This window comes from Cherax quadricarinatus, chromosome 32 (assembly GCF_038502225.1).
Source record: "Cherax quadricarinatus isolate ZL_2023a chromosome 32, ASM3850222v1, whole genome shotgun sequence".
NCBI lineage: Eukaryota > Metazoa > Arthropoda > Malacostraca > Decapoda > Parastacidae > Cherax > Cherax quadricarinatus.
The window spans coordinates 21032312-21056042 of NC_091323.1; the positions used below are offsets into that span (position 1 = coordinate 21032312).

Here is a 23731-nt window from a genome sequence, read left to right on the forward strand (position 1 = left end):
GCTACGTTTGGGAGGAGTTAAACTGTAGAGTCCAGATAAATGGCTTTAACGATTTGACTTGCTGTTGGAGTGTGAGCTGGGTTCCATTTATGAAGTTGTTCAGTTGTGAAGTGAAGTGCCTGCATTGTGAAAGATGAATGGTTGGATATTTACTGCTAGGAAGGTCACTGAGTTGGGAAGTAAGGTGCCTGGATGGTTGGATGTTTACTGCTAAGAGTGGTCTCTGGAACACAATGTCTCTCCACTTACAGAAAGCCATTCAGGGACAGATATGGCATAGCCTACAAAGCAAATCGTATTTGCAAAAGAGTCGGAACTAGGAACAAACTAGACGAAGACCAGGAAACAAACACACGCAATTTTACATACAGATGAACACACACCAAAAAAATTTCTTAATTTATATGAGCAAACATACACGCTGGCGCACAGTTACGCATGTATAGTTACGCATGCACAGATGTTTTTATACACACGGAGCCAGTAAAAGTATTGTTCTTTTTTCAATGTTGAAAATTAAATCCAGGATGAAAGCAAATGCGTTACTTGCAAATAATTATAGTAAAGAAAATTTAAAGAAAAACAGGAATAATAATAGCAACAACAAAAATATAATATTAATAATAATTAATAATAATAATAATAATAATGAAAAGTTATTGAAGATTAGTCAGTTAAAATTCTGAAGATCAGATGTGTTTTGGTCACTGATTGATACAAGACAAACATACACGAATTTCATAAGCCCAGCCCCTTCTACCTCAACTATCCGAGAAATTTATCCTCATACCCCGTAAGACCAGGTCTCCATTCCTCATAAAGAAACAATACAGAGTGCAGCTTAAGTTAATTATGCAGTTAAATTTCAATGATAAAATTTTAAATTTAAAATCAAAATCTTTCTGCAAGATACACTAGCGTTTAAGGTTTAAAGCCGATGAGACGGGAAGGAGGTAGATGAATGGAAGGAGGGAAAAGAAAATAGAAGAGGAGGAGAAAGGAGGAGAAGAAAGAAGCAATAGCTAGTATCAGAAGGAGCATGAAAATCCTAGACTCCACAACGTCTACCTTTCCAAAGCGTACCGACGTTTAAATGTCCTGTTTCGCCGGGTCACCCAGACATTTAAATGTCCTGTCTCGCCGGGTCACCCAGACGTTTAAATGACCCATGCGTGACGACGTGCCTGGTGCGCCCTGATTTAAATGTCTTTCTTATTGAGGCTCGTTTATTAAGTTTCTGTCTTCGACTTCACCTTATTATAAGTGTCAGTTATTAAAAATTATTATCACAGAGAAAGTTTGCCGACAATGGATTTTTCCACTGCAAAGAACACTATGGAGTGATCCAGTGCTTAGTAAATGGGTCGAGAACCTGGCTTTCGTAGGCCAGTGGATGTTTAACCAGCGGTCAGGCCATGGAAGAACCGCTCCAGGAAACACTAATATTTCCTGACGAACAAAACACCACAGCAGCTACTGACAAGTTTATCCTGCGTGTGTGTTGTAACACTGGATCCAAATATCGTACTGCCAACAGTATTACATAAAAAGTTATAGAAAAAAATTATATTGCGTAAACGTTTCGCTCCGTGTTGAGGGAAATGTTGATAGTTTGATCAGGTCAGTGTTTCCCTCAAGTGCGAAATATTGACTTGATAAAATATTTTTCCAATCTTCTCCTCACCATCATGCAGTAGCGCTAAACCCACTGGGGTCAAACAGCAGCTGGGGAATGGAAGGTAATCAGGCTTAATTCGAGAAAGGGGAGAGTAGCTCCAATTAATTGGATCAAGAGCGCTTCACTATCGAGGCGCCTCACCTAAGAAGGGTTTGACGTGTGATCTGCGTTTGGGTTAGACGAGTGACACGACCACAGCTCGCATGTGACACGCAGTGTGGCACTAGTGTCACTGGAAACAGGAAGTGCCATATTGAGATACATGTGCAATATGCAAGGTTGCCAGTGTTGGCAACGAGAGAGTATTTAAAAAAAAGTTTGGTAGGTGCTGGGGGTCGCGAGGGTGACACGAGTGTCATGTGATGTCACACGTGTGTCATGTAATGTCACGTGAATATGTCATGTGATGTCACGTGTGTCCTGTGATGTCACGTGTGTCCTGTGATGTCACGTAAATGTGTCATGTGATGTCACGTATGCGTACGATCCTATTTATACTTAATTTGTGGCTGCAGGGGTCGATTCACAGCTCCTGGCCCCGCCTTTTTGCTTGTCGCTTCTAGGTCCACTCTCTCCCTGCTCCATGAGCTTTACCATACCTCCTCTTAAAGCTATGTATGGATCCTACTTCCACAACATCACTCTCCAGATTGTTCCATTTCCTGACAACTCTGACTGAATAAATACTTCCTAACATCCCTATGACTCATCTGAGTTTTCATCTTGTTGTAGTGTCCCATCTCTGAAACATTCAGTCCTTATCCACCTTGTCAATTCCTTTCAGTATTTTATATTACGTTATCATGCCCTCCCTATCCCTCCTGTCCTCCATTGTCGTGAGGTTAATTTCCCTTTACCTCTTCTCGTTGGACATACCACTTAGCTCTGGGACTAATCTTGTTGCAAACCTTTGCACTGTTTCTAACTGCATGACGTGCTTGACCAGGTCTGGGTTCCATATTGGTGCTGCATACTCCAATATGGGCCTGATGTACCCGGTGTACAGGGTCTTGAATGACTCCTTACTCAGTTGTCGAAACGCTATTCTTAGGTTAACCAGGCGCCCATATGCTGCAGCAGTTTGGTTGAAGTGCGCCTCAGATGTGCTCGGTATGAAACTCACCCCAAGATCCTTTGTCTTAAATGAGGTTTGCAGCCTTTGGTTCCCCTAGTTTGTACTTCGTCTGCGGTCTTCTTTGACATTCTCCAATCTTCATGACTTTGCACTTGGTGTGGGTTAATCTCCAGGAGCCAGTTGTTGGACCAGGCTTGCAGCCTGTTCAGATCCCTTGGTAGATCAACCTGATCCTTATCCACTTGAATTCTCCGCATTAGCTTCACATCGTCTGCAAACAGGAACACCTCTGAATCTATACCTTCCGTAATGCCATTCCAATATACCAGAAACACACCAGCCCTAGGACCGACCCTTCTGGAACCCCGCTCGTCACAGGCGCCCAGTCTGACACCTCGACGCGTATCATCACTCGTTGATGCCTTCCTGTCAGGTATTCTCTGATCCATTGCAGTGCCTTTCCTGTTATTCCTGCCTACTCCTCTAACTTTTGCACTAATTTCTTGTGCGGAACTGTGTCGAAAACCTCCTTACAGTACAAGAATATGCAGTCTACCCACCCCTCTCTGTTTTATTTTTGTTACCTTGTCGTAAAACTCCAATTGTTTGTTTGTGTGCGTGTGTGTGTGTGTGTGTGTGTGTGTGTGTGTGTGTGTGTGTGTGTGTGTGTGTGTGTGTGTGTGTGTGTGTGTGTGTGTGTGTGTGAGTGTGTGTAAAATTTCATGAGAATTAGTCAGGTAAAGGAGAGTTAATACTGGCAAAGTGCAATTTGATGACAGGTGCCAATTAGTGAGACACTTCGTTACACAGGCACAGTGCCTGTAGTAACGCTCTACTATGGTAAAGTTGACACTTAATGTTGAATTACTCATGTAGTGCCAGGTCTCGAAATAAAGCCTGGTGCCAGAGACGACACGGGAGGTGCCACTGGTAACACGGGATGCAAAATATGACACGGGAGTGCATAAGATGAGAGGGTGAGTGCATAAATGACACGGGGGGTGTATAAGATATACATTACCAGACTCGCAAACACGGGTACCAGACTCGCAAACACGGGTACCAGACTCGCAAACACGGGTACGAGACTCGCAAACACGGGTACCAGACTCGCAAACACGGGTACCAGACTCGCAAACACGGGTACGAGACTCGCAAACACGGGTACCAGACTCGCAAACACGGGTACCAGACTCGCAAACACGGGTACCAGACTCGCAAACACGGGTACCAGACTCGCAAACACGGGTACCAGACTCGCAAACACGGGTACCAGACTCGCAAACACGGGTACCAGACTCGCACACACGGGTACAGACTCGCAAACGGGTACGAGGGTACCAGACTCGCAAACACGGGTACGAGACTCGCAAACACGGGTACTAGACTCGCAATCACGGGTACCAGACTCACAAACACGGGTACCAAACTCGCAAACACGGGTAGCAGACTCGCAAACACGGGTACCAGACTCGCAAACACTGGTACCAGACTCGCAAACACTATTCGCGATTTAAAAGATCTTTGCTGTACTTCTCAGTGCCACATCTTTATTCTTGCTGAGATACAAGCGTTTTTTACCTCAGGGGGAGAGAGAGAGAGAGAGAGAGAGAGAGAGAGAGAGAGAGAGAGAGAGAGAGAGAGACAGACAGACAGACAGACAGACACGCTCTTCTTACTGAGAGATGGAAAACACACATTCTCCGGCCGCAAATGTAAACTTCTAATATTGTTCTGGTATACTCTTGTAATATGCTCCACTTCTCTTAGACTCGAGGCTCTTTGTACTCGTTTTCCGCTGCTGACAGATGGAGTGAGTTTATCACCTGCAGAGTTGACAGATGGAGTGGGTTTATTTTATCACTTGCTGAGCTGACAGATGGAGTGGGTCTATTTCATCGCTTGCTGACAGCTGAAGTGAATTTATATTATCGCCTGCTGACAGCTGAAGTAAATATATATTATCGCCTGCTGACAGAGAGAGCTTATTTTATTCCCTTGGGACAGATGGAGTGAGCTTATTTCATCACCTGCTAACAGATGGAATCAGTTTAACACCTGCTTACAGACTGAAAGCCATTACCTCATCTCCTGTTGACAGATGAAATTCCATAGACTTATTTGCTCTCTTTATGATAGACATGCATCTCTCTCTCTCTCTTCCAGACATAAGTCATTCTTTAACAAGTCAACCTCCTTTCTAATCTTGCTGACAGATGCAATGCATTTCCATCGTGCTGACAAAGTTAATTCTTTTTATCCTGCTCACAGATGTAACTTTTTTATTTTTTAAATCCACCTGACGTATGGGAGGCATTTAATTTTTTGTGCCAACAGATGTGGAACATTTTAATTAACCTGGTTGTGAAGTTTCCTTTCGCTTGATTTTAAATGATTTGGAATAATTATATTTTTATGAAGATGTAAATATAGTTATTTTGATAAATTATTTATTTCCACCGTTGACGGATTCATTGCCATTTAAGCGCTGTCATGTATAGTTATCAATTTATCCTGTTGATAATGTAAAGCCCTTGAATTTTTCTTCTGACAGAGACATTTACTTCTCCTGCCGACATAAATAGAGCCAATTAGTTACTATACTGACAGCTGTGAAGACATTTATTTACCCTGGTGACAGACACAAAGCCATGTAATTTTTCTGCTGAAAGATAAAGCACTTAATTATCCTAACTGACAGATAAATTATTTTAGAAGAGTCCTAACAGACAGCAGGAGAACAGTAGCATTTGACAAGCGCCACACGTGAAGAGAGAGACACTGGAAACAGTGAACCTCTTACAAGCGCCACACGTGAAGAGACACTGGAAACAGTGAACCTCTTACAAGCGCCACACGTGAAGAGAGATACTGGAAACAGTGAACCTCTTACAAGCGCCACACGTGAAGAGAGACACTGGAAACAGTGAACCTCTTACAAGCGCCACACGTGAAGAGAGAGAGACTGGAAACAGTGAACCTCTTACAAGCGCCACACGTGAAGAGAGAGACACTGGAAACAGTGAACCTCTTACAAGCGCTACCTTTCCTGCTGATATTTCTTGCTGACACGTAAACAAGTTTAATTCTCCTTCTGACATACTGAAAAGAACCCCTTTCTCTCTCCGAATGATCGGAGGTCCTATTATAATTGTCCAATATTGTGATTTTTTTTATGATAGCGGATAAATTTAGTATACTGTCTTGTTATACGTGTTATACGTTAGCCACAATAGATGCAGCTGATAGACGTAACTCAGTGAAACATCAGACAGTCATCCATGCATTCAGCGGCTGACAAACGTAAGACAATAATAAATTAAATCGTTATGCATGTATTCAGCAGCAGATAGACGTATAACAACGCGAAACAATGAGTTATTCTTGCATTTAAAAGCTCACATTTGTAAAACACAGTTTCTCCAATCTACAGATGTGGTTCCTACACACATGTAACATATGCTTCACCCTCTACGGATGGAGTTCCTGCATATACATGTAACACTTTCGTCTTCCTTTTACAGATGTGGTTCCTACACATACGAAACGTGACGAAGAACGACGAGGGAGAGTACGAATGTCAGACGTCCACGCATCCCCCAATGACTTTCATGACCTTCCTCAAAGTTCAGAGTAAGTCTTACATAGTTGGCTCGTTGCTTCTCCAATCTCACTGGCAGGCAGAGTAAAGTTGAATAGCCTAGTGTTGCTTTTCCAGCTTCACTGGCTACCAGACTAAATGTAAAGTCGTCTGATGTGGCTTCTCCAGCTTCACTGATAAAGTACGTACACCTAACGTTGTTTCTGGAGACTAACTGGTAAGCAGAGAAAGATTTCAAGAGGATTCCCCCATCCACGTGCCAACCGCAATACAGTCGACAAGGTAAAGGGAATCTGAACCACTCTAGGTACAGAATAAACACACTAAGAATTTATCTGTCGGGGTATATACATAGTGAGGGAAGCAACTCACTACTGTATACATTCTTAGAGGTTCGTATCTCATTGTATAAACACTTCGCTTTTTATCTATAGTTTAAGGTTTATAATATTTAGTAATTGGTCACTGAGAAAATGATGAACAATTATTATTGTTACGCCTCGTTCACCAGGAGTTTTTTTTCAAGGATATACAAATAATACGAGGAAAGGAAGGTATAAAAAGGAAACCTGGTGATTAGCAGGAGAAGCATAAGCACGACAAGTCGTGTTTGTAATTTAGAAGTGACTTCTTTTTCTTCATGTGACAGCGAAGTTTATAGTTTCAAGGTGGAAATGATTATTGTAATTTGGGTTTATGAAACTTAACCTAAAATTAGTATTATTTACCGAATAGCGTGTGTTTCATAAGACCTATTGTCCACGTATTCAGTGTTCGATAAGTATGCTTTGTTTACGAGAATAATGTCACTGAACCTTGAAGACAATGATAATGTCAAGAGTAACGTGAAAACTAATGACCAGATCACCTCAGCTTAACTTGACCACCTCAGCTTACCCTGACCACCGCTTAGGTGTTTGACGTCAGTCTAAGATCTCTCTTTGTCTGAGGAAATATGTTGTACTGGTCATAAGTAGAGTGAATTGTGTGGAAGCTTTAACACGAGAATACATGAGAACACTTGGGAGTACATGGAGACATCAGATAACAGGAAATCCGAGGGTCTAAATCGAAGATATCCGCTAAGAAACGGTCTACATTGTACCACCTCAAATTCTATTATTAATGGAATACAATACAGACAAGATGATCAATAATACACTTGCTCTTTGAAGAAGCTTGCACAGAGGAAGAGTTTCAGCATTACAGATATCTCTAGTGTTGTGCATGTGTCTTGTTCATCACCTCTAATTCTAAGTCAGGAGAGCAAAAGCAGAAAGATATACCTGTGCATGTCACTGATCTGGGAAAATCTTAATATGGTTTAGTGACTTTTTATAAGTGTTATTCTACAATAATGATAAGTATTTGTTATGTGATGCCGTGCAAGAATGGTTGGTCAAGAAATGACAGGGAAGCTACAGTTCTTTGGATCAAGAGCCTCTCAGTATCACTTGAAGAGATTAAAAAGAAAAGGCTTAGGAATGCAAGTTGCCAATTTATGTTTTTATTAACTTTATAAATCTCCCTCTATAGTCTTCCCCTCTCCTTACAAAAATAAAGACACACAATACCCGAGCAATATGCAAATAGCCTGCACTTAGGAGATAAACTTCAGTCTAGGAGCGGGTTATTTATATATATCCCCCCCCCCTCTCTCCTTCCTACTTTTTCCCATCCCTTTCCCTTTTCCTCATTCTATTCTCACCCCTACCCATATCTCATTCTCGATTCTCTTCCTCTTTCACTTCAGCTCCTCCTCCTCCTGCTTCCTCAGGTCCATTAATCCTTCTCGCTCACTTCTGCTCCTCCTCTTCTTTCACTTCCACGATACCCCTTTCCCCTCTGACTCTACCCTACTCCCAGTCCTATTTCCCACTGTCACTGGGGTGTCGCGCAGCTCATCGGTAAGAACATTCGGCTCACAGTCGCAAACCATCGTCTTCAATTCCAAAGCAAGGAGAAATATTGACAGTTTTCTCACCTCCCTGCTGCTCTTGGAGTATACCTGGCGAGGGTTTTGGGGATCAACGCCCCTGCTGCCCGGTCTGTGACCAGGCCTCTGCCCACACAGCAGCAAAAATATTTACCTGTGTGCTAGTAGACTGTTGTGGGTTCCATCCTGGGGGGGAGGAAACGTGTTAGAGGTCCCCAGTACTGCTGTTATGTAAACAAACGACCGTACTTACAGGAATGCCATGTCCTGTGAATGAAATCTCTCTCACGTTTTTACCCTCCCTCTCACTCCTCCTCCAGTCGTAATCCTCTTCCTTCTTCACACCTATTCCTCTTCACCCCCCTCCCTCAGTTTTTACCCCTATCCCCTCTCCCTCCGTCTTAATTCTCTTATTTTCTGCCTCATCCTTCCCTACCCTCCATCCTGCCACTCATCCTCTCCCTATCGCTCACTCCTTCCCCTTTCCTCACTTTCTCTCACCCCCTCTTCCACTCTCTACCCTAGAAGAAAATCCAGCTTTCCTTCAAGGAAACCTTGAATCCATAGTAGTAATTCTTATATTCATGGGGATGCGCTAAATCTATAGGAGTAATACAATCCACAAGGAATGGAAAGTGATCAGGTTTGATGTAAGGAAGACTAGGGAAGGGAAGTTCTCTTCCATGGATCAAGTCATTCACCAGCCTTAAGCTATTCATTTTGAAGGAATCCAGGGTGACCCAAAGAAAACACATTCACCATCATTCAATCGTCGTTTTGCCAGACGCGTGCTGACATCATATTTCACATTAACCTTCAATTCCATCATCCTCACCCCTCCGCCAGAGTTCAAGGAATGCCCTTAACACCTCCAAGACTCAAGTCCGGCTTTCCCGAATCCTTTCATAAAAGGTTCGTTGCTCGTACTCCAACAGCAAGTCCATTAAAAAACCACTTGTTTCCATTCACTCTTACTTAACACGCTTATACAAGACAACTCGATGTTTAAACCCCTAAACCTCAAAGCTTCCTTTACCCATTCCCTCCAACCGTTCCAACCCCTCCTCCTACACTATACACTCATCATCCCGTCCGTCTCCTTGCCAGAACCACTTAACAACTCTTCCTCAGACCTCTGAATTATACCCATCGCGATTATATATATATATATATATATATATATATATATATATATATATATATATATATATATATATATTGCAAGCAATCGCAGACAGGCGATATTAACTATGCAAGACAAGCCGCGGGGGTGGAAATCTTTAGCGCAAGTTCTTTCATGCTTCTCAGTGCGTCATCAGGAGCTATGCAATGTTGCAAGGCAGCAAATGAATGAGTGAGGACAAGTTTTCTCAGAGTAGCGCAGTGCTAGTCTGTCACCTCCTGGAGCCTCTCTCAGAATGTGGGCCAACAGCAGGTACCAACCCTGCACCACGGTGCGGGGTTACAGTAATATAAAATACTGCTCGTGAAGGCTAGTACACCAAACGGGGAGTAGAATGAAATTAGCTCAGAGGCACCCACACCACCGTATGTCCTCGGATCAAGGTAAAATACCTAGCTCTGCTGGGTGCTTGATTCTTGCAGGATTACGTGGTCCAGTGTGTTAAAGCATCATTTAAGATTTTTGCTCAACATAAGGCGAGCCAAAACATCATAGGTTCGAGTCCTTGCCTAATCGCAGTATTGTTATGATCAATACCACTCATCCGTGGTTACAATAATACAAAATACTGCTTATTGGGCAAGTACACAAAACAGGGAGCAGAATGAAATTAGCTCAGATGCACCCACAACACATCATGTCCTCGGACCAAGGGTAACACACCTAGCTTGGCTGGGTGCTTGGTTCTTGAAGATTTGGTGGTCCTGTCGGTTAGAACGTCATGTGATTTTCGCTCATCATAAGGCTGGCCAAAACATCATGGGTTCCAGTCCTTGCCTAATCGCAGTGTTGTTATATATATATATATATATATATATATATATATATATATATATATATATATATATATATATATATATATATATATATATATATATATATATATATATGTCGTGCCGAATAGGCAGAACTTGCGATCTTGGCTTAAATAGCAACGTTCATCTTGCCATATAGGACAAGTGAAAATTTGTGTATGCAATAATTTCGCCAAAATCATTCTGAACCTAACGAAAAAAATATATTTCACTGTGTTTGTTTAGTATTAAATTATTGTAAACACATCTAAAATATATTTAGCTGGATTAGGCTAAAATAAATTGTTTTTGTTATAATAAGGTTAGGTAAGTTTTCTAAGATTCTTTTGGTGCAAATTTTAAAATTTTTACATTAACATTAATGAAAAAATATATCTTTAAACGTATAAGAGAAAATTTTCGAAAGGGCTTAATTTTAAATGAGTTCTTGCTAATTGACCAGTTTTACATATTCGGCACGACATTATATATATATATATATATATATATATATATATATATATATATATATATATATATATATATATATATATATATATATATATATATATATATATATATATATATATATATATATATATATATATATATATATATAATATATATATCACTTTCCCGCAGCTTCCCCCTTTCCCCCCAAAAAATGCGAAAGGTAAATATTGTAAATAAAGTTTTTTTTTTTCTGTTTATTTTTCCGTTTTCTTTTATTACGTGGTTTTGGTTACAAAACTCCTGGGACTTTTGTTTTAAAATCGGAGGACACTAGGGAAGGGGAAGGTATGGGACTTTCTTTACTACCTTTATGGAACGTTCTCCCATATTGTTATATATATATATACATATATATGTGTGTGTGTGTGTGTACTCAATTGTGGTTGCAGGGTTCGAGACAGCTCCTGGCCCCGCCTCTTCACTGATCACTACTAGGTCCTCTCTCTCTCTGCTTCCAGAGCTTTGTCATACCTCGTCTTAAAGCTATGTATGGCTCCTGCCTCCACTACATCGCTTGCCAGACTATTCCACTTCCTAACTACTCTATGACTGAAGAAATACTTCCTAACGTCCCGATGACTCGTCTGAGTCTTCAGCTTCCAATTGTGACTCCTTGTTTCTGTGTACCATCTCTGGAACAACCTGTCTCTGTCTACCTTATCTATTCCACGCAGTATTTTGTATGTCGTTATCATGTCTCCCGTGGCCCGCCTGTCCTCCAATGTCGTCAGTCCGATTTCCCTCAACCTTTCTTCGTAGGACATACCCCTGAGCTCTGGAACTAGCCCTGTTGCAAACCTTTGCACTTTCTCTAATTTCTTGACGTGTTTGACCAGGTGTGGGTTCCAAATTGGAGCTGCATACTCCGTATGGGCCTGATGTACACGGTGTACAGTGTCTTGAACGATTCCTTACTAAGGTATCGGAACGCTATTCTCAGGTTTGCCAGGCGCCCGTAAGCTGCAGCAGTTATCTAGTTGATGTGTGCCTCCGGAGACAGGCTCGGTGTTATGGTCACCCCAAGATCTTTCTCCTTGAGCGAGGTTTGCAGTCCTTGGCCACCTAGTCTATACTCTGTCTGCGGTCTTCTTTGCCCTTCTCCGATCTTCATGACTTTGCACTTGGCAGGGTTGAATTCAAGAAGCCAGTTGCTGGACCACGTGTCTATCCTGTCCAGATCTCTTTGAAGTCCTGCCTGGTCCTCATCTGATTTAATTCTCCTCATTAACTTCACATCATCTGCGAACAGGGACACCTCTGAGTCTATCCCTTCCAACATGTCATTCACATATACCAGAAATAGCACTGGCCCTAGAACCGATCCCTGTGGGACCCCGCTCGTCACAGGTGCCCACTGTGATACCTCATCCCGTACAACGTCGTTGTTGCCTCCCTCTCAGGTATTCTCTGATCCATTGCAGTGCCCTTCCTGTTATAGCAACGCTCTTCTTGCCTTTGTGTATGCAGTAAATTCGCAAAAATCATTTTGAACCTAAAGAGAAAAATATATTTCTTTATTTATTCAGAGTTCAATGGCAATTGTTTTTTTTTTAGCCTACTACGAATATAAATTGCATCATGCAGACGATGTATCAGCTGTTTCATGACAAGAATGTTGAGGTAGTGGTGTCTACCCAGCAGATCCTTTATCTTTAAGTCGAGAAATTTTGTCCTCAGAATTTATCTTGGAACTTTGTTTTAAATTTTCATAAGAAAGAACATTTTTCTTTCCTTTTCGACTCTGATAAAATGCATCAGTCTGATTGTTTAATGGGACTTGTAATTTTAATTTATTTTACTTTCTCCTTGGTACGCCACAGATTGCTTCGTTTCATGGTGATAAATAGGACTTTGATTAGGTTGACAGACAGCAACCGTCCAGGACTCAAGACGAAGCCTATAAATCATTTTGCACTATTTTGGTTTTCTTTGGTGAGCACTTAAATGACAGCTGAACAAAAAGGGCACAATACCGTGACTGGAACAATGCATAAAAAACCCTCACGTAGAGAGAGAAGCTTACGACCGCCTGGAGAAGACACGGACCAGGACCCGTCCTGGAGAACCTACCTAAACCTAATCTTTTCGTTAGAGTGACGACGTAAATGGTCCAAGTCGGACCGAAACGTCGTCATAAGCTTCTCTCTCCTATATGCATGTTATTTGTGTTCTTAGATGACATAAACCCTACTAACTTTTACTTACATTCATTAAATATTTATTTTTACATTTTATTTATTAATAATTAATATTCTTTAAGTCATTCCTTTTCTAATTTCGGTTTGGTTTGGGATCTGGCAATGATTCCCTGAGCCAATAATAGAAGCCATTTGACTAACTCTGAGAAACTCGTTCCGCTTTCTTGCCACTTCCTGGCGGGGGTGAACAGCTGACCACGCCTGCAGCTGGAATACATCACCCTCCACAATTGCCAATCATCGGGGAAAAGCGTGCAATAGCATCGTCATCAGCGAGTAAACACAACCGCTGTGGGTGTACTATATGCGGGTGTTAGTCTAGCTGCCGCACCGTTGTACCTGGCGGCCCACACTGTGTGCCCTTCCAGATTAACAGGTTTGCTCTAGCCTTCAGAGCTTACACAAGTCATATTTATGTGCAAACTACAGCGTGTACAAATGGCGCAGGGCTGTGTACACGCAGTGGAACCTCCGTATACACACAGGCTTTTCAATCTATGTGTGTGCGAGGGACTGAGTCTGGATTTTTAAACAAGTTCATTGAATAGTTTGGTTGAGGTTTGTGGTTAATGATAGCGTTGCTGCACTTCTCTTCAGAGCACGAACTCGCTCGTGCACGCACGCACATACTGTACATATATACATAGGTGCCCACACACACACACACACACACACACACACACACACACACATGATTATAAACGACAGCTAGCACGGATTCATGGAAGGCAAATCCTGTGTCACGAACCTACTAGAGTTTTATGACAAGGTAACTGAAGTAAGAAATGAGAGGGAGGGGTGGGTTGATTGCATTTTCTTGGACTGCAAGAAGGCCTTCGACACAGTTCCTCACAAGAGATTAGTACAGAAGCTAGAGGAACAGGCACGTATAACAGGAAGGGCACTGCAGTGGATCAGAGAATACCTAACAGGGAGGCAACAGCGAGTCAAGGTCCGTGATGAAGTATCACAGTGAGCGCCAGTGACGAGCGGGTTCCCACAGGGGTCAGTCCTGGGACCAGTGCTATTCTTGGTATATGTGAACGACATGACGGAAGGGACAGACTCAGAAGTGTCCCTGTTTGCAGATGACGAAGTTAATGAGGAGAATTAAATCAGACGCGGACCAGACAGGTCTACAAAGAGACCTGGACAGGCTGGATGTGTGGTCCAGAAACTGGCTCCTAAAATTTAACCCCGCCAAATGCAAAGTCATGAAGATCGGAGGAGGGCAAAGAAGACCGCAGAGGATAGGCTAGGAGGCCAAAGGCTGCAAAACTCACTCAAGGAGAAAGACCTATTATCATGTGGGAGTTCGACACGTGGATTAGGTAAGAAATACTCACGTTGGGTGGTATTACGTATAATTACAGACAAGGTGGGTTGCGCCCTTACAGCCGTGACCTGCCTCCTTGCTCACTCTCGTATCACTGACTGGCTGGCCGCCCGTACCCATATGTGAGAGGGTCTTTGAATAATGCCAGGTCAGCTCAATATGAATAGACAGTGACTCAGGCAGAGACGGTTGGTCGTGAGTCAACTGGCACAGTGGTTACTGGTAACTGGTTACTACTACTGAGCGCTCGACCCTTACAGCCGTGACCTGCCTCCTTGCTCACTCTCGTATCACTGACTGGCTGGCCGCCCGTACCCATATGTGAGAGGGTCTTTGAATAATGCCAGGTCAGCTCAATATGAATAGACAGTGACTCAGGCAGAGACGGTTGGTCGTGAGTCAACTGGCACAGTGGTTACTGGTAACTGGTTACTACTACTGAGCCTATGAGTGAGTATAATACCGAGTACATCGCCAGAAGCACTCATTAACCAGATAACTTCTGCGGCATATGGGCGCTTGGCAAACCTGAGAATAGCGTTCCGGTACCTCAGTAAGGAATCGTTCAAGACTTTATACACTGTGTACGTCAGGCCCATACTGGAGTACGCAGCACCAGTTTGGAACCCACACCTTGTCAAATACGTCAAGAAATTAGAGAAAGTGCTAAGGTTTGCAACAAGACTAGTTCCAGAGCTAAGGGAATGTCCTATGAAGAAAGGTTAAGGGAAATCGGTCTGACAGCACTGGAGGACATACAAAATACTGCGTGGAATAGACAAGGTGGACAGAGACAGCATGTTCCAGAGATGGGACACAGAAACAAGGGGTCACAATTGGAAGCTGAAGACTCAGATGAGTCAAAGGGATATTAGGAACCATTTTTTCAGTCATAGAGTAGTTAGGAAGTAGAATAGTCTGGCAAGCGATGTAGTGGAGGCAGGAACTATACATAGTTTTAAGACGAGGTATGATAAAGCTCATGGAGCAGGGAGAGAGAGGATCTAGTAGCGGTCGGTGAAGAGGCGGGGCCAGGAGCCGAGTCTCGACCCATGCAACCACAATTAGGTGAGTACACACACACACACACACACACACAATGCACACACGCACACACACACACACACACACACACACACACACACACACACACACACACACACACACATACACACACACACACACGCACATATACACATACACACACACACACAGGCTCTGAGAATCGATCCCTGTAGCCACTAACAGATGAGTGCACCCTTCACCTCAATCTACTGACATTCCACACCTTGCTTACCCGAACACTACCCTCTCCACCTTAACACATACGCAAGAAAAGAGAAACCGAAACACGCTAAATAAAAATAAACTCCACAGCGTGACGTACGGAGTTAAATGGAATGAGAAAAAATGGTGCAAAGAATATACTAAACAAACTGTATCGCCGCAACCAAGGCATCATTGCTTTCACAGATACGAAACGGAGATAACGAGTGCCAAAAATTCCGATAGGTAAAAAATTTCTGAGCAATGAAGCATTAGAGAGCGAAGATTGGTATTACTTATCGGAAACCAGTGAAAATATTAGAAAATAAGAGGCATAAATGCCGACTCAAATGACTGAATATTAGGTACAATCAAAACTTGAAGGGTCAACGCAGTAGCAGTGTTCTACAACAAGCCTCCAAAGAGCAGTGATCTACAACCAGCCTCCAAGCAGTAGTGATGTACAACCACCCTCCAAACAGTAGTGATCTACAACCACCCTCCAAACAAATATGATATACAACTAGCCTTCAAAGAGCATTAATATACAACCAGCTTCCTAACAACTATGATATACAACCCACCTCCAAACAGCAGTGATATACAACCCGCCTCCAAACAGCAGTGATATGCAACCCACCTCCAAACACGCTAAAATAGGAAACGAAACAAACAAGACAATGATCGATCCTCTACCAATTGGAAACAAACATTTAGAGAACAATAACAAGGGAGAGAAATCATATATAAGGAGACTAAGCAAGAATTTGATAGGAGCCTGAAAGCAGTTACAGTGAAGAAGGTAACTGGAAGGAAATACAACGAAGACGGAATAGCTGGATGAAGAGGTGACCGAGGGAAGCACAATACATAGTTTTAAGAACAGTTATGAGGCTAAGAGGGAGTGAACCCTGTAAGACCCAGCTAGTTGAGAAGTGAGGCCGAGTACAAATAGGCCGGTACAAATAGGTGCTCATGCGGATGCACGCCTGCACGCTCGCGTGTGTGTGTGTGTGTGTGTGTGTGTGTGTGTGTGTGTGTGTGTGTGTGTGTGTGTGTGTGTGTGTGTGTGTGTGTGTGTGTGTGTGTGTGTGTGTGTGTGTTTTCGTTCTATCAAGGTATTGACTATCTCCTCTGGTGAGAAGGTTCGGCAGAATCATTGTTATTATATAATTTTACGGGCACGCTGCAAATGTCAGACAAGAAAGTGAAAGTCAGAGGTTATCTGGCAGCCAAACTGCTTTGATAAATCTCTAAAAGTTTTATGCAACAGCTAGATTTTTTGTTATTGTTAGATACATGTTTGTGAATCACCTGACTGGTGTATTATAATTTTATTTACTTATAACAAAATACAATCTAAAGAACAAAAAAAGAATAATCTTTGCAAACGTCAGGTAAAATAGATGAACCGGAGCAATTCACCCAAAAAATAAACAGCAAACGTTTCGAATTGTCTGGGACCAACTTGATATCGCAACCGAACAATGTTTTATTTATTATGACGTGACAACGGTAATTCTAACGGAAAGTCATAAGGTTCCTCTCCCAAGTGCGAGTGTCTGGTTAATTGACTCATTCTGAATAATTACTAACACTGTCAAACTTATTCTAGCTTGGCCAAAGCTTACCTAAGGAATATGAGGAAGGTAACGTGAACGGAGAGTTGGAGGGTGTAAGGGGGAAGAACTGAAGAGGTTAAGAAGCATATTTTGCGAGAAACTGTGAGAAAGGTGTGATGGACATAGGCTGCAAGGCAAACTTTTATTGGGACAGCTTATCACTTGATGGAGCTCTGCACAGAGCGGAACGATGTCCCACTAAAAATTTATTCTCCAACCTGTGTCTTTTCTTCACACAATTTCCTGTTCGCTACAACGCTGCTGCACCCTCCGTCCCACAGTCCATTGCCATCGCTGTTTACGACTAGAGCCACCGAACTGAACGCTGATTGCAAGCTGCACTGCAACGCTCTTCAGGCTTGCAATCACTTTTGATAAAACATTAGTACGAGACTTCCACTACAATCTTGTCTTTGCTCATTTAACGAAGGAATTTTTCCTCTACATCGTTGTCGTTGACGCTTCTCCCTTTCCTCACCCGTAAGAAGGGACGACATACTTGAGTAGATAGAACATTAGGGACGTAAAGTGATCTGCTGTTTCAAAACGGAGTGGAAAATCTAGTTCAGGTGCGCCGATAACGGGTATCCGACTTTGTTTACAGTGGTGGCCCATGCTAACTTTTCTATGGTGTAGAAATACACCTAGTTCGATGAATCTTATTGTAGCCAGCTGGCCCAGTGGCTCACTCGCCACAAGTTCAATCCCCGCCCGTGGTACGGTTTGTTTGCAATATTGTCATTACGATTTCGTGAATCTTGTTACTGAAGTACATGCTTTTAAATCAAGGGTATAACACGCCTTTGGTACACTATTAGATATTATTAACCACGTGTATACAGCTCTGGTATGCTCTGATCTTCGGCTTTGGTACACTAGCGGATGTTTTTAATCACGAATATACAGCTTTGGGACGCTAAATTATTTTTTTAACCCACCAGCAGTATACAACACTGGTGAGTCCGACATTTAAACAAGGATATACAACACTGTTAAATCAGTAGACGTTTAACCTGGAGTGCAAACACAGGTGCACTAATGGATGCTTAAACACGGATAAAAATACTGGTAAGCCACGGGTACACAGCAGAGTGGGCCATCTTAATATGTCAAAGTGACGTCACATTACTATGACGAACAAACACTAACAATGTGGCTTGTGTTCTCTATCAAGTCGGTGTTTATTATGATTATTTTTATGAGTAGGCTCTAAATCCAAAAGGATCATACAGCTCCTGGATAATGAGGGGTAATCAGGTTGAAGAAAGAGAGTAGCACCGGGTCTTGTTGATCAAGCTCCCTTCAACAACATCAAGGGGGCTCCCTGGCAGGGTCAAGCCAATGCTAACTAGAAGGGGTGAGGAGAAAGGGGGAAAAAAAGGGAGGAATGTTAATTGCTGTTATCGTAATCTTACGTCTCATTGGCTATCATGATCCCTTCTACGCTCGGGAACCGAGATCCTGTTGGAAGCTGTTTCATCTCGGTGGAGTTGCAAATAATGAATTTCTTCAGCGATTACCACCATGAAGAGGGAGATGGATGCAGAGTCAATGTACATTCACTCACTACGGTAAAATTACAATTTGGCTTCTCTCGTGTGTGTGTGTGTGTAGTGGAAATCAGTGAAATGCAGAGAATGCAAATGAAAATTCCAGTGTGGACAGACGGTAATCAGATTCGACCTGAGAGAGGGAAAGGTAAGTCAATCCCCTTTTTATCAAGAACCCTTCGCCAGTGTTAAGGCAATGTTCACCTTTCTTGAAGAGATGCTCAGAGTAAATTCCTTCATCATTGAAGAGATGCTCAGAGTAACTTCCTTCATCATTGAAGAGATGCACAGAGCAACTTCCTTCTTCCTTGAAGAAATGCACAGAGTCACTTCCTCCTACCTTGAAGAGACGCACAGGGTTGCGAACTCGACAATGCTGGAGACTCGATCCTTCATCCAATAAACGCGAGACATACATTATCTTGCCTCAGCCACAGTGAAAAACAGGAAAATATCAAGGCACCTCTTTCTTGCCATGAAGTATTATTAGGAATTAGTGGAAAAAAAAAAACAGAATATCAAAAGGCACTCCTTTCTGCCTTGAAGGGTTGCTAGGAGTTAGTGGAAAAACATAACAATATCGAGGCATCTCTTTCCTGCCTTGAAGGATTATTAAGAATTTCTGAAAGTAACAGTACAATATCAGGGCATTCATTTCCTATCTTGAGGGGTTACCAGGAATAATATGGTTTGTCTCGTGCACACAGCGGCCCGCAGTGAGATGCAGGGACCTGGAGAGCGCATGGTGGCAGCGGGGAGCAGCCTGAGGTTGGTGTGTACATTCAGGGACGCTTCCAACACACCTCCCTTCGTCTTCTGGTATCAGGACTCGAGGATGATCAACTACGATACTGCCAGAGGCGTCCATATAAGCTCTGACCAGGAGCACAGGTGAGGGTGTGTTTTGTGTGTGTGTCTGCGTGTGTGGGGGGGGGGTGTCTTACGTGTATATTATGAGTGTGGGTGGGTGCTTTACTTGTGTGAAGAGCCACACCTCACCACAGAGCCATACCTCACAGTCACACCCCATCACAGAGCCACACCACATCACAGAACCACATCTCACCACAGAGCCACATCTCACCACACAACCAACACCTCACCACAGAGCCGTACCTCACCACAGAGCCACACCCCACCACAGAGCCACACCACATCACAGAGCCACACCTCACCACAGAGCCACACCACATCACAGAGCCACACCTCACCACAGAGCCACACCTCACCACAGAGCCACATCTCACCACACAACCGACACCTCACCATAGAGCCAACACCTCACCACAGTCACAAATCACCACAGAGCCACACCTCACAACAGAGCCAGACCTCACCACAGATCCACACCTCACAGAGCCATATGACATCAAAGAGCCACAATTCACCACAACCACATCTCACCACACAGCTACACCTCACATCTGAGCCACACCTCACAGAGCCACGCGACATCAAAGAGCCACACCTCACCACAAAGCCACATCTCACCACACAGCCACACCTCACCACAGGCCCACACCTCACCACACAGTCAACACAGCCACACCTCACCACAAAGCCACACCTCACCACAAAGCCGCACCTCACAACAGAGCCACACCTCACAACAGAGCCAGGTCTCGCTAGAGCGCCTGTCTTGTTTGTTCTCGGTACTGACATAGTTTTGCACACGCCCAGCTGGTTATTTCCTAACGCGGTACGTGTTTCGAACAATATAAATATAAGCAGCCTTTCCGAACATTTCAAACGTGAACGTGATTTTCGAACACTCCAAAGTGAACAGGATTTTTCCGAACATTAAAACAATAACCAGCCTTTCCGAATACTAAAAAAAGCAATAACCAGCTTTTTCAAACACCAAAAAACCATAGCCAGCCTTCCCGAACATCAACAACCATAACCAACCTTTCCGAACATAAAAAAAAAACCATAACCAGCCTTTCCAAACACCAAAAAAAAGAAAAACAGCCTTTCCGAACACCAAAAAACCATAACTAGCCTTTCCGAACACCAAAAATCCATAACCAGCCTTTCCAAACATCAAAAAACCATAACCAGCCTTTCCGAACACCAAAAAACCATAACCAGCCTTTCCGAACACCAAAAAACCATAACCAGCCTTTCCGAACACCAAAAAAAACCATAACCAGCCTTTCCGAACATCAAAAAACCATAACCAGCCTTTCCAAACATCAAAAAACCATAACCAGCCTTTCCAAACATCAAAAAACCATAACCAGCCTTTCCAAACATCAAAAAACCATAACCAGCCTTTCCGAACACCAAAAAACCATAACCAGCCTTTCCGAACACCAAAAAAAAACCATAACCAGCCCTTCCGAACACCAAAAAAACCATAACCAGCCTTTCCGAACACCAAAAAACCATAACCAACCTGTTCGAACACCAAAAAACCATAACCAGCCTTTCCGAACATCAAAAAACCATAACCAGCCTTTCCGAACATCAAATAACCATAACCAGCCTTTCCGAACACTATATACACAATCACTTTTTTTCAAAACATTATAAACGTTGACAGGTTTTACCCGGTTGCTGTTCCCTTCACCCGCATATTATCACAGCTTCCAAAACACTTTGCTAACAGGTTCACACGAGCTAACAGAAGTGCGTTCATGTTTCGGTATTTCTTTTAACTGAGGTCATTTTCATGTGACCTTTTTTTTTAAATAAAAAATGTCTGGTCGAGAGAAAAAAAATCATCTTAGGAAAATCAGCTGGAGATGTTTCTGTCTTTAAAGGTGTGGCTGGTATTGTTACTGTGTAGCAGCAGGTGGTGTTGTTACTGTGTGTAGCAGCAGGTGGTGTTGTTACTTTGTGTAGCAGCAGGTGGTGTTGTTACTTTGTGTAGCAGCAGGTGGTGTTGTTACTGTGTGTAGCAGCAGGTGGTGTTGTTACTTTGTGTAGCAGCAGGTGGTGTTGTTACTGTGTGTAGCAGCAGGTGGTGTTGTTACTTTGTGTAGCAGCAGCTGGTGTTGTCACTGTGTAGCAGCAGCTGGTGTTGTTACTGTGTGTGTAGCAGCAGCTGGTATTGTTACTGTGTGTAGCAGCAGGTGTTGTTACTGTGTGTGTAGCAGCAGGTGGTGCTGTTACTGTGTGTGTAGCAGCAGGTGTTGTTGTTACTGTGTGTGTAGAAACAGCTGGTGCTGTTACTTTGTGTGCAGCAGCAGCTGGTATTGTTACTGTGTGTTTAGCAGCAGCTGGTACTGTTACTGTGTAGCAGCAGCTGGTGTTGTTACTGTGTGTGTAGCAGCAGCTGGTGTTGTTACTGTGTGTGTAGAAACAGCTGGTGCTGTTACTGTGTGTAGCAGCAGGTGGTGTTGTTACTGTGTGTAGCAGCAGGTGGTGTTGTTACTGTGTGTAGCAGCAGGTGGTGTTGTTACTGTGTGTAGCAGCAGGTGGTACTGTTACTGTGTAGCAGCAGGTGGTGTTGTTACTGTGTGTGTAGCAGCAGCTGGTGCTGTTATTGTGTGTAGCAGCAGCTGGTGCTGTTATTGTGTGTGTAGCAGCAGCTGGTACTGTTACTGTGTAGCAGCAGCTGGTGTTACTGTGTGTGTAGCAGCAGCTGGTGTTGTTACTGTGTGTGTAGTAGCAGCTGGTGTTGTTACTGTGTGTGTAGCAGCAGCTGGTGCTGTTGTGTGTGTAGCAGCAGCTGGTACTGTTACTGTGTAGCAGCAGGTGGTGTTGTTACTGTGTGTGTAGCAGCAGCTGGTGTTGTTACTGTGTGTGTAGAAACAGCTGGTGCTGTTACTTTGTGTGCAGCAGCAGCTGGTGTTGTCACTGTGTGTAGCAGCAGCTGGTGTTGTTACTGTGTGTGCCGCAGCAGCTTGTGTTGTTACTATGTGTGTAGCAACAGCTGGTGCTGTTACTTTGTGTGTAGCAGCAACTGGTGTTGTCACTGTGTGTGTAGCAGCAGCTGGTGTTGTTACTGTGTGCGTAACAGCAGCTGGTGATGTTACTGTGTGTGAATCAGCAGCTGGTGCTGTTACTGTGTGTGCATCAGCAGTTGGTGCTACTGTGTGTGTAGCAGCAGCTGGTGCTGTTACTGTGTGTGCATCAGCAGCTGGTGCTTTTAGTGTGTGTGAAGCAGCAGCTGGTGTTGTTACTGTGTAGCAGCAGCTGGTGCTGTTACTGTGTGTGCAGCAGCAGCTGGTGCTGTTACTGTGTGTGCAGCAGCAGCTGGTGCTGTTACTGTGTGTAGCAGCAGCTGGTGCTGTTACAGTGTGTGCAGTAGCAGCTGGTGCTGTTACTGTGTGTGAAGCAGCAGCTGGTGTTGTTACTGTGTAGCAGCAGCTGGTGCTGTTACTGTGTGTGCAGCAGCAGCTGGTGCTGTTACTGTGTGTGCAGCAGCAGCTGGTGCTGTTACTGTGTGTGCAGTAGCAGCTGGTGCTATTACTGTGTGTGCAGCAGCAGCTGGTGCTATTACTGTGTGTGCAGCAGCAGCTGGTGCTGTTACTGTGTGTGCAGCAGCAGCTGGTGTTGCTACTGTGTGTGCAGCAGCAGCTGGTGCTGTTACTGTGTGTGTAGCAGCAGCTGGTGCTGTTACTGTGTGTGCAGCAGCAGCTGGTGTTACTGTGTGTGCAGCAGCAGCTGGTGTTGTTATTGTGTGTGTGTAGCAGCAGCTGGTGCTGTTACTGTGTGTGTAGTAGCAGCTGGTGTTGTTACTGTGTGTGTAGCAGCAGCTGGTGTTGTTACTGTGTGTGTAGCAGCAGCTGGTGTTGTTACTGTGTGTGTAGCAGCAGCTGGTGTTGTTACTGTGTGTGTAGCAGCAGCTGGTGTTGTTACTGTGTGTGTAGCAGCAGCTGGTGTTGTTACTGTGTGTGAAGCAGCAGCTGGTGCTGTTACTGTGTGTGTAGCAGCAGCTGGTGATGTTACTCTGTGTGCAGCAGCAGCTGGTGCTGTTACTGTGTGTGCAGCAGCAGCTGGTGTTGTTACTGTGTGTGTAGCAGCAGCTG

At 43.6% G+C, this 23731-nt stretch overlaps 1 protein-coding gene across 2 annotated transcripts in view; it reads left to right on the forward strand.

Moving 5' to 3' along the window:
• The window catches only part of LOC128690152 (limbic system-associated membrane protein), a 400710-nt gene that overhangs the window by 367719 nt on the left and 9260 nt on the right, over positions 1 to 23731 (forward strand). For both annotated transcript variants that reach the window (XM_070090504.1, XM_070090503.1), the window contains exons 5-6: positions 6278 to 6386; positions 19460 to 19643. In XM_070090504.1, coding sequence (XP_069946605.1) covers positions 6278 to 6386; positions 19460 to 19643 — 293 coding nt within the window. The remainder of the gene's footprint in view (positions 1 to 6277; positions 6387 to 19459; positions 19644 to 23731) is intronic.